Source organism: Narcine bancroftii, chromosome 9 (genome assembly GCF_036971445.1).
Source record: "Narcine bancroftii isolate sNarBan1 chromosome 9, sNarBan1.hap1, whole genome shotgun sequence".
NCBI lineage: Eukaryota > Metazoa > Chordata > Chondrichthyes > Torpediniformes > Narcinidae > Narcine > Narcine bancroftii.
The window spans coordinates 34,397,860-34,409,887 of record NC_091477.1 but is presented as its reverse complement, the minus strand read 5'-3'; the positions used below and the strand labels follow the sequence as shown (position 1 = coordinate 34,409,887).

At 37.1% G+C, this 12,028-nt stretch overlaps 1 protein-coding gene across 7 annotated transcripts in view; it reads right to left on the bottom strand.

Moving 5' to 3' along the window:
* Positions 1-12,028, bottom strand: part of arhgef37 (Rho guanine nucleotide exchange factor (GEF) 37) — a 148,130-nt gene that overhangs the window by 89,663 nt on the left and 46,439 nt on the right. For 2 of the 7 annotated variants that reach the window (XM_069898758.1, XM_069898757.1), the window contains exon 5: positions 6,705-6,895. The exons of 2 other annotated variants lie outside the window; for them this stretch is intronic. In XM_069898758.1, coding sequence (XP_069754859.1) covers positions 6,705-6,738 — 34 coding nt within the window. In that variant the 5' untranslated portion in view covers positions 6,739-6,895. Of the gene's footprint in view, positions 1-411; positions 487-3,729; positions 3,849-6,704; positions 6,896-12,028 lie in introns of those variants that run through there. 3 more of the 7 variants (XM_069898766.1, XM_069898761.1, XM_069898765.1) reach the window with 3 other exon arrangements.

Here is a 12,028-nt window from a genome sequence, read left to right as displayed (position 1 = left end):
TATAAACATGCATTTCAGCTTCTGCAAGTTATCTAAGACCTGTTTAATTAAACTCTGTCTAACCTTTTTATATAAAGGATCTGAATTACAGGTAAGATGTACGGAAGGTGTATGGAACCTTGGTTTTCAAGAGATATTGAGACCCTGGTTAAGAAGAAGAAGAACGGGACCATTAGAAGGCGCACAAAATCAGTGAACCGGTGCGGACTCGAAAGGCCTGTTTCCGCTCTGTAAATGGTTATATGGTTAATATGTCTACACAATGCAGCCCGCTGAACCAATTACTCAAGAAAGATCAAACATGGCATTGGAACACAGAAAGTAAAAATACAGTTGATCTGGAGACTACTTCAATTTACTGTTTCCATCTACGTGCATCTAAATTGTTGCTCTATTGTCTTCATTACTTACCGGTTAAATCTGCCAAAGATCTTCAAACCAAATTGTGATGACCCAGGCCTGTTCAAAATAGCACCACAAACATGTCTAAAAGTAGAGGGGGCATAGGCTTAATATAACGAACAGGTTTTAGAGGGAATCTGAGAAAGATTTTTTTTTCTACTCAGAGCGTTATTACAATCTAAATACACTGTCTGAAGGGGTGGCGGAGACAAAGACATTTAAGAAGTATTTGGATCAGGCCTCGCAAATCTGAGGTATTAAAGGCAATGGACCATGTGTTGGTAAAAAGGACCAGTGTGCAGATGCATGCTTGATGACTGGCAGTGAAATGGTGGGCTGAAGATCCTGCTCTTGAGTAGGAATTTCATACTAAATATTTTAACTTCTTTAGTTCACTATAGTTCCACTTGGATCTGTCCACCTAAAGGTGTTTAGAAGATCAAATAGAAAATATTGATGCAGATAAAAAAATGTAACAGTTCAATTCATTCAAATTGTGTGTGTGTGTACAGTCTTATCTTTATTTTTATATTGATCAGGCTTGCAATGATTTTGCACAATTATAAATATCAGAGGCATTCACAAATATTCATCACAGTGAACACTTTGAAAACTGGAGTGTCAACCACAGGCTGGCAGAGGCATTGTCCTTCACTGTAAAGCAGGAGACTGAGCACTCAACCACACTGCTAGAAACAACAAGGCAAGAGATGTAAGTGACAAGCAATATCAGGACTCTGATTTATGGGCTGTGTCCAGGGAAGCATGCATACACAGACAGAACTGCTGGAAGATCAACTCAGTGAAGATGCCCTTTGGACTGCTCAAAATTTGTTGGATTCCAGCACACTGAAATGTCAATGAGGGAATGCCGATGAATGGTACATTCCAGGCTGCAGGAGTGTGTGCAGAGGCAAACACTAAGAGTTGGCGCAGCCAACATGGGAACTCTGTAGGGAAGAACGACAGTCCAGGGTCCTTCCGTTAACAGACATTGAGGGCCTGAGACCAGAAGAGGTGGTGGGGGGGGGGGGGGAACAATACCTTGTTTGGGGGCCAACACTGAAGGTGCTTGAAACCAAAACTTTCTGAAAGAATAGAAAAACTATCTATCTTTCCCTTTGATAGCTCTGCAGTATATCTTTTGTAAAGCAGGGTGGGATTTTAAACTGCCACACCTCGGTAGCCCTCCTGGGACCCAGGTGCATTTAATGAATCGAAGGTACTTCCAGCACCTTTTAACCTGCAGGGGGATCCCGCCCCCACGATGACGTGGTGAGTGACGCGTCACGCACTCACCAGATGAAATGAAGTAAAAGATTTTAACCTTACTCTTCCTGGGAACCACATTTAAACCACATTATAATATCCCTTTCCTAACTTGCACTGCTGAGTTCCTCCTCGACATTTGAACTTGGTCCCAACATGCTGCCTGGTGATGCATGCACGCAAGCACTGATGTCACCGGAATAATCAGGTCAGCCATTTTCATTTTCAAGCCGCTGGTGGATGAGACCTAGGTGAGTTTAACTGGGTTCCCTGACTACCTCTGAGGTAGGGCAGGGACCTGGTTGATTTAGGAGCATGCTGACCGGGTTGGATCCTTTCAAGCTGCCTTGTGAGTGGGGCGCTAACCAGGAAGATTGCCCGGTTAACCCCATTTTACAAGGCAGCTTGAAAGCCCTTACTATCCAAAGTATCCCTTGACAGATACCAATTAAAACAATCAAGAGTATAATTGTCTTAGAAGATTTCAAAGTAACCAATTGACAATCATGCAATCTAGAAAATATGTTGATTATTTAAGTTAGAATTGATCTTGAAATAATTAAAATGCTCTGATTTGAAATAAGTACAAGTCATGTCCTCTTTAAAATGCAGGTAGTGACCAAGCTGAAGAGCCTGCATAAAAAGTTCCACGGTGTGCTGGATCATAACCGGAGGAGTGGTAACGCTAGTTGCAGTGGCAGTACTTTGATTAATGCCACACTCTATGGGGGTCCAGCTGCTCTGTAGAACCCTTGAGCGTTGCCAGTGCTCTGGAGAGCTCTTATTCCCCAGAGCTCATCCCTGGGGCGTCTCAGACCGCAACCGGCACCTTTGAAAGAGGAGAGATGAAGACTCAGGAGGTGCACGACACCAGAGATGAATCCACTGGCACGGCCTTAGATGCCCTCGAAAGCAGCAGTGGAAATGGAAGTAGCCAGGCGGCTCTCTCACTAAAGGTCACAGGTATAGTAGAATTTATTGGGTTGTGTGTACTGGGAAGCACATAATTGAAATACTGATGATCTTTTCCTGATTTGACCCCAAGTGCCCTGTCACGCATGCAAGCGCAGGAGGCTGACAGAGGCTCAGATTCTGTCCAAGGAGCTGCATAGCATGATGTTCGCACTTGAGTGGGAGGAAGGAGAGAAGGACCGCTAGTGTGCAGAGGTGACTGTGGAGCAGGAGAGAGCGCTGCTCAGGGAGCTGAAGAAGGAATTCGTCCATCGTTATTGAATGAAGATCTACCGGGACCAATGCCTGAAGAGGCCGCACAAAATCAGTGAACCGGTGCGGACTCGAAAAGCCAACATGGCCTGTTTCCACTCCGTAAATGGTTATATGGTTATATGGTTAAGGTAATGTAGCACTTCGATGAACTAAATCAACGCAGCATTAGACAGAACTCAAGTCAGGCAATCTCTTATCTATTGAGTTCCTGTCCTTGGGTATTAATTCATTAAGTGTTTGTCTATTGCAAGCACACACAAACAGCATGTGTTCAATGAGAGAACAACATTGAAAGATGCCTGGGCTGTCTACCCAAATGTTCAGCAAAACCACACACAAGGAAAGTGAATAAGAAATAATTGCTTTTTTTTAAGTTTTGAAAAAGTTTACAGGTTGAATCGTTTCATTTGGATGTTACAGGCATGAGAGTGCCGTAAAATACAGCAGCCTTTGAAAGTTAGAGTGAACCATGAATAGGTTTCCCTGGTTACTATTTAATCTATTTCAATAAACAGTAAGCCAAATGTACAGACAATCTGTTGTCCAATTCAGTCATTTATGAGAATGCAATATGTATTTTTAAAATCCATTATGGTAGCAGTAATATTGAAAAAGGTTTAGGCCAGAGTATCAATTACATAAAATAATTAAACTAATACAAAACATACATTCTTTCTTTGGCTTGGCTTCTCGGACGAAGATTTATGGAGGGGGTAAAAAGTCCACGTCAGCTGCAGGCTCGTTTATGGCTGACAAGTCCGATGCGGGACAGGCAGACACGGTTGCAGGGGAAAATTGGTGGGTTGGGGTTGCAACAAAACAAAAGCTTACCGTTTTAAATAAGATTTGATTTCCCAGAAAAGTAAGTATCTTGCCCTGGCTCTTTACAATTGGCTATGAGTAAACTTTGGATGTACGTCTCAGGCATTTCAGCAAATTGAAAGAACGCGCAACAGGGCTATGGTTTTAAGTAACCCATTCTTTCAGTAAGTAATGTTGCTCAACAGGTTTTTTCTCAATAGTTTCTTGAAACTTAATTTGAATAAACACACGTCTCACTTTGCAGACTCAAATCTGAAAATAAAGAACTCAATTTCCACCTTATTGGTTTGTGAAATAATTATCATTGTGACACTTTATCACGTGAAAACTGCCTGTATAACATACAGCATTCATTAAATTGCCTTAATCTACAACTCAACACATTTGAAGGAACAGTAAAGAAAATACAAGTTCTACTCTCTGCATACATCAAAAATATAATACAGATGTTTTATTTTTAAATTTTCCCATATTTCTCAAACATTTTGGCGATAGAAGCAAAATTAGCATTTCAGGTTGATGATATTTTAACAAAATAGGCTCATGACATGAAAAAAAAACAATCATTCTCTTCCTAGCTGCATCCTGAGAAGTATTTTCATGATTTTCTCTTTCTGTTTAAATTACAGCACCTGTGGTACTTTCCTTGCTTCCACACCCAGCCAAAATACAGGTGTTGTACTTAATATTTCTTCCATTTCCTCTGTGATAGGATTCGCAGGATGTTTGAGTAGAAATTTAAAGGGGGTTCATTGAAACCCTGCGTGCAAGTGTCATTGTGGGCCATTGATCAGCTCATATTACAGTGCATTCAATAATGTTTGGAATGTAGACGCATTTTTCCTTTATTTGCCCTTGTGCTGCAGTCTTAAATTTGTAATCAAACAATTTACATGTAATTAAAGTGCACATTCCAGATTTTATTCAAGGTTATTTGAAGTCATTTTGGTTTGACCATGTAAAAATTACCCTTTATGCATAGACACCTCATTCCAGGGGACCATAATGTTTGAGATATTTGACTTCACTGATGTTTGTGATTACTCAGGTATGTTTAATTACATCATTGGTACAGGTTTAAGAGAGCTCGGCTTGCTTCAAAGCTTTTGATCATCTTTGGAGTCTATAGTTGCCATTTTCCAACACAAGGACCAGAGTTGTGCCCAATGAAAGTCAAAGGAGCCATTATGAGGCTGTCAAACAAGAATGAAACAGTAAGAGACTTTGGCTAAACTTTAGGATTACCAAAATCAACAGTTTGGAACATCATTAATAAGAAGTGTTCTGGTGAACTGAGTAATTGCGAAGGGACTGATATTCCAAGGAAGACCTCCACTGCTGATAACAGAAAAATTCTCATCATAATGAAAGAAAATCCCTAAACATAAATCCGACAGATAAGAAACACTCCTCAATAGGCAGATGTGGAAGTGTCATGACCACTGTCTGCAGAAGACTTCATTAAAAAAAATACAGGTGCTAAACTGCAAGATCCAAACCACTACTTAGTCACAGAAAGGATGGCCAGATTACAGTTTGCCTAGGATTTTTTTAAAAGAGCCTGCAGTGTTCTGGAAAAAGGTCTTGCAGATAGATGCGACCAAGGTTAATCTTTATTAGAGTAATGGCAAAAACAAAGTGTGGAGGTGTAAAGGAACTGCCCAAGATTCAAAGTAAATCACCTTTGCCATTGTTTTTCATCTTGTAGTGCAGCCTCTGCATTTCTGCTCATGAAACCTTCTGCAGACAGATTACTGAGCTCACGAGTATGTTTTTTTTCTTCTTAATGATGTTCCACACTGGTGATTTTGGTAATCATAAGGTTTGGACACTGTGACAGTACAAATCTATCACCAATGTACATTGTGTATATAGTTACAGTATCTAGACTGTGCTTTCAGCGATTGGCTAAGAGCTAAGCCACACCTACTGTCTGGGCCTTAAAGGGTTGAGTCCCTAGCCAGGTCGAATCATTCTGGACTGGTCGGCCACCTGTGAAGAGCTCCTGTCTTTTGCTAATAAAAGCCTTGGTTTGGATCAACAAGTCTTTGATACTTTCGACGAGCTCTACAGACACTCACTATTTTATTCTTGTTTTTCAGCATCAATAATGGCTTCTTTGACTTTTATTGGCACAAATCTTGTCCTCATGTCAAAAAATGGTTAATACAGACTTCAAAGGTGATCAAAAGCTAAAAAGCAAGCCTAGCTCTCTTATAACTGCACCAATGAAACAATTAAACATACCTGACTATTCGCAAACACCTGTGAAGCCAAATGTCCCAAAAATTATGGTGCCCTGAAATGAAGGGACTATGTATAAAAAGTGCTGAAATTTCTACATGGTCACACCAAAATTTATAGAATGCAAGTGTGGGAAATGGTATCAGATGATCAAGGAAAAATCACTATGATGACCCACTACCCCTTGACTCAGTGCAGGCACGGCTCAATGCTACAAGGGACACTAATTAAATGATCCCATTCCTTTAAACAGTGTACATCTTACCAACAGTTTCTCCAACACCTTTCCACATTTCTAGGCCTGGAATGAAACAGGGTAATCCCAAAATGGCAAAGAGGGAGAACAAAAAACACATTCATTAGCAGGGACCAATGGCTTGGTACCAGGAGGGTTAATCCAATTACAACAGCCAATGGCCCAAGGCCAATTACAGATAGGATGGAGAATCCAGTCCAGGTAATTTACATGGATAAATAGAGAGGCATGCACTAATGGGTGGGGTGGAACCAAACCTTGGTTGGCAGCTGGTGTGTCCTCTGACTAGGTAGGGGGCAGTGCTGTCAAGTGACAGCCACAACCTTCCCAATTCACTGATTTAGTCTTGTAGGATTTATGCAAATGATACATGAACACCAGAAAAGACAGGAAGACTATAGGACCTCTTTCTGTGCTGAATGGTTAAATCTATGTTCAATATCTACAGTTATATGAAAAGGATGAGAGTACTGCACAAAGATACCTCTTTCCTGATGGGAGCAGCAAGTATAGAACATGTCCTGGGTGGTGTGGATTTTTAATGATTGCTGCTGCTCTCCAATGACAGCGATTCCCAACTTTGACTATTGGCCTGCACCATTGTTCTGCAGCCAAGCCTGACACAAAATATTGGTGAACATTTCATTTTTTTTTCCACGATCCAAATATGTTTTTCTACAAAAGTACAAAAGATATGGGAATTGGTATTCTTTCTATGCAATTCTACCACTGTCTGAATTTAAAAGCCATCTGAAGACTGCTTGTAAATGCTTGTTCTCTCAATCTAAAGATTTTCAGTCCACTTTTTAATTGCTCCAATTTCAACTTTTAAATAATAGCCTTTTTTCCTATTGGTTGTTGCTTCATCCTTGTATTTATTCTTTCCCAATTACCTTGCCAACTTGAAATACATTTTACTCTCTATGTCTCTATTACATACATTCAAAATAGTCTTTCAAAGTTCCCACCACCCCACCCACCCAGACACACATACCAAACTGATTATCAAATAATGATTGTTCCTGCTGTCTAAATTCTCGAAACAGAAATATGCCCCCCCCCCAAAAAAGAGCTGCTGTAGGAACTCTGCATCTGGGCTGAGAGTGTAAAGGGAAATGGAGATGTGTGCTTTAAATCAATACTAGAGAGCCCAATATACTAATATTCAACCAGGAATATCTGATTAGAATGGCTTGAAAATACTCGAAGCGTAAAATGAACATTTTTTTTCTCAATAAGATGAATGGACCTGGGGCGTGGCAAGATGGCGTAGAGGGCAGACATGCGATTCCACCTTTCCTCAGCCAGTTTTTTAAGGACCCGTATTTAAAGTTTATATAAGTGATTAAAAGTTGTATTTTTATTTCTGGGAACATTAGTGGGTCATAATGGCGGTTAATGTAAAACAAAAGCTTAACTACAGAAGAAATTGCCTTTTAAAAGTGCTGAAGAATTGTTCAACTAAAGCCAAGGACTTGTCGTTTGGAACCACCAAGGCACAGAGAACTCCTGCCAGGCTGAGTATTACACCAGCGCTGACCTTGTCTCCACAAGATGACGCCGGTATGTTGACGAGCTCGGCCGGTGTTGATTCACGCGTTCAAAATTTAGGGAAGGGATAGTGGTCTTAAGTTACTATAAGGGGAGCAATATTTTGTAGTAAGTGATTATATTGTTAGTTTGTAAGGATGTCTAATTTGAAATTTGCAACTTTCAATGTTCAGTGGTTAAATAATCCGATTAAGCAAAAGCGAGTTTTGGCTTATATCAAGAAAATGAAAATTGATATTGCCTTTTTACAAGAAACACATATGACTGAAAAAGAACATTTGAAATTGAAGAGAGATTGCGTTGGACATGTTTTTTTCTTCATTTAATTCTAAGGCAAGAGGTGTAGCAATTTCAATTCATAAGAATTTTCCTTTTGAATTGCAAACTATGGAAGGAAATGCTGCAAGGGTTTTAAGGGTGAATTGTAAAATTTTTACTGAATCTTGGACTTTGTTTATGCACCTAACATGGATGATGAGTGTTTTATTTTGGATGCTTTTTTGTTGTTAAATCAAGCTAATGAAAATATTTTATTTGTGGGAGATTTTAATTGTGTCTTGGATCCTTTGCTGGATAGATCCCCAAAAAGTATAAACAAATCAAAGATGGCAATACAAATTGGGGCCTTGATGAAGGATTTAAATCTGGTAGATATTTGGAGAAGGGTCAATCCTACAGAGAAGGATTTCTCTTTTTATTTGTCTCGACATGATTCATTTTCTAGAATAGATTTTTTTTTAGTATCGGCACATTTACAACGAAGGGTATTACAGGTGGAATATAAAAGCAGATCATTCTTTCTTATTTTTTTCTTGCTTAAGTTCAGAAGTGGTGCGTTCATCTTATAGATGAAGAATTAACACAATGTTGTTGAAAAAAACAGAGTTTGTTACCTTTGTTAAAGAACAGATAAATTTGTTTTTGACTGAGAATGCTAATTCAGTAGAAAGTCATTTTGTGTTATGGGATGCATTAAAAGCTTACTTAAGAGGACAGATTATTAGTTATACTACTAAAGTTAAGAAGCAGTATATGGCAGTAAGTTTAGAATTAGAGAAGGAAATTGATGAATTGGAGAAGGAATTTCAGAAGGAAGTGACAGAAGATTTTTTTTAAAAGTGGCTTTGGCTAATTTGAAATTGCGTGGCAGACTTATCAATTTGAACATTTAATTAATCGATCTAAGCGGCGTTATTATGAGTTAGGTGAGAGGGCACATAAGGTACTTACATGGCAGTTAAATATGGATTATTATTCATGGACTATTAATGCTGTAAAAAAGAATTCAATAGTTACCTACAAACCTCAGGAAATTAATGATCAGTTTTATTCATTTTATAAAAAATTATATACTTCTGATGGGAAACAGGATAGTGATTTTATTGATTCTTATTTATCTAAGTTAGCATTACCAGCATTAGAAGAGGAGGATGTTATGGATCTGGAAGCTCCATTTAGAGAATTTGAGATTAAGGTGGCTATGTTGGAGATACCCAATGGGAAGTCACCAGGTGACGATGGATTTTCAGTGGAATTTTATAAAACTTTTTATGAAGATTTATCTTCAGTGTTTGAGGAGGTATTACAACAAGTGACTGAACAGCATGAGTTACCAGAATCTTGCTCTAGTGCTTTAATTACTGTAATCCCAAAAAAAGATAGAGACCCGTTGAAAGTGTCTTTGTATAGACCTATTTCTTTATTGAATGTCAATTATAAAATTATAGCAAAAGTGTGAGCAAACTGACTTGCCAAGTATTTACCTAAATTGATACATGTTGATCAAACAGGTTTTATTAAAAATAGAAATGCTTCAGATAATATTCTTCAATTGATTAGTTTGGTTAATGCATATCGACAGCAGCCCAACCATTATGCCATCGCATTATATTAATCAGGTGGTTGCGCTTGATGCGGAAAAAGTCTTTGATAGGGTCGAATGGGATTTTTTTATTTAAAGAATTGGAGAAGTTTAAATTTGGCCCTTTTTTTTATTGGTTGGGTTAAAGCTTTATATACAAACCCAATTGCTAGGGTGGTGACAAATGGTCAAGTCTCATCATCGTTTAAATTGACGTGTTCAACTCGACAAGGTTGTCTATTGTCACCAGCCATGTTTGCATTGGCTATTGAACTGTTAGCTCAAACAATAAGACAGAATGAACAGATAAGAGGGATAAGAGTTATGGATGAAGAGTACAAGATTAATTTATTTGCAGATGATGTTTTGATATATTTAACAAACCCAGAATAATCATTGCTACACTTGCAGGAATGTTTATTACAATATGGAACTTTATCTGGATATAAAGTTAATTAGAACAAGAGTGAAATTTTGCCAGTCGGAGAAGGAGACTATTCAGAGTATAAAAACATTATAAAACTGAAATGGTCTGATAAAATTAAATATTTAGGAATAATTGTAAATATTGAGTTTTAATCTTTATAAAAGTTAAATTATGTTCCTTTATTAAAAAAAGATTAAAGTAGATTTAATTAAGTGGAAAGATCTTCTGTTAACTTTAATTGGTTGAGTTAATTGTATTAAGATGAATATTTTTCCCCATATTCAATATTTATTTCAATCGATACCATGTTCTCTTTCAAAGTGATTTTTTTCAGGATTTAAAGTCATGAGAGAATTTTTATGGAAAGGTAAATTACTGTGGGTAGCACTATATAAACTTACTTGGAAGTATGTGTTAGGTGGGCTTCAATTACCCCATTTTCAAAATTATTATGAAGCAGCCCAGTTGAAGTTTATTAGTAGACTGATGGATTTGGACCAACCCCCGAGTTGGGCTAAAGTTGAGATGGCTTGTATTTCTGAAGTTGAGGTTTATGAATTTTTATTTCGATGGAATGTAAATTTGTTGAGGGAATATAATATGCTGATATTAAAACATCTATTAAAGGTATGGACTAAAAAAAATTAAGATTTTAGGATCAAAAGGTAAATTGTCAATTTTAACTCCACTATATAACAATCAGCTTATTTATTTTTCAATGTTTAATAGTCATTTAAAGAGTTGGGATTCTAAGAGTATAAAAACGTTACAGCATTGTTTTGTAGAAGGATAGTTTCTTTCTTTTAATCAATTGAAAGAGCATTTTGATATTGCTGAAAATTATTTGTTTATTATCAACTTCGAGCTTTGGTGAAAAATATGTATGGTAGAGAGATGATTATGATTTTACCTGCATTGACGGAATTCAAGTCTTTGATTTCTTCTATACCAAAAAGGGGTTATATTTCTGTTATGTACCAAGTATTACAAGACAATATGGATAAACCGGAATGGGAAAAGTCTAAGCTTAAATGGGAAAATGATTTAGCTTTTGTTTTTCCTGAAGAATATTGGGCAGATACGTCATGATAGTGTTACTAAATTGACAAATGTGCGGTATGCAATGGTTAATTATAACTTTTTACATCAGTTGTATTTAACCCCAGGGAAATTGAAAAAATATGATTTTAGTAATTTGGACTCTTGTTTTAGATGTGGTGTATGTATTGGTACTTTTTTATATGCTGTTTGGTCTTGTGTGCATGTACAACCATTCTGGGAAGAAATTAGGTTAATTTTGGAAAAATTATATAACTTTGTTACCATTGGATCTATCTATTTTATTAATGGGTTATATGATTCCTTTAAAGGGATTAGGGTTGGATACATTTCAAATTGCATTTGCATATTTAGCATTGTCTGTAGCTCGAAAATGTGTAGCAAGTACATGGAAAGATAACAGTGATTAATATAATGCGATGGCATAAAGCTTGTATTGTTATGAAAAAAATTACATATAATCTGCATGACAATTATTCTTTTTTTGTTAATAAGGGGTAACCATATTTGGAATATATGCATTTAGATGTATTTTGATTTATTATATATTCTTAGTTTTTGTTTATATATCTTTGGCTCTCCTTAAGAGAGCTGGCTGATGAGGTGGGAGGGTGGGTGGGGATTTAATTTTTTTTCTTCGTTTTTTTATTGTTTTATATATTTTTTGGGGTTTTTTTATTGTTTTATATATATATATATATATACTCATATAAAATTGTCTTTATGGAATGTATTCTGTATTACTACTAATGATCTTTCAAATAAATAAAGTTTTAAAAAAAGATGCATGGACCTTTGTGGTTACCTCCCTGAAATATGAGGAACTGTTAACATGCTGAAAGTGTACAATCCAAATGATAACACCTGGTTAGTTTTTTTTTAATGCAGAAGAGATGACAGAAAGGAAAAG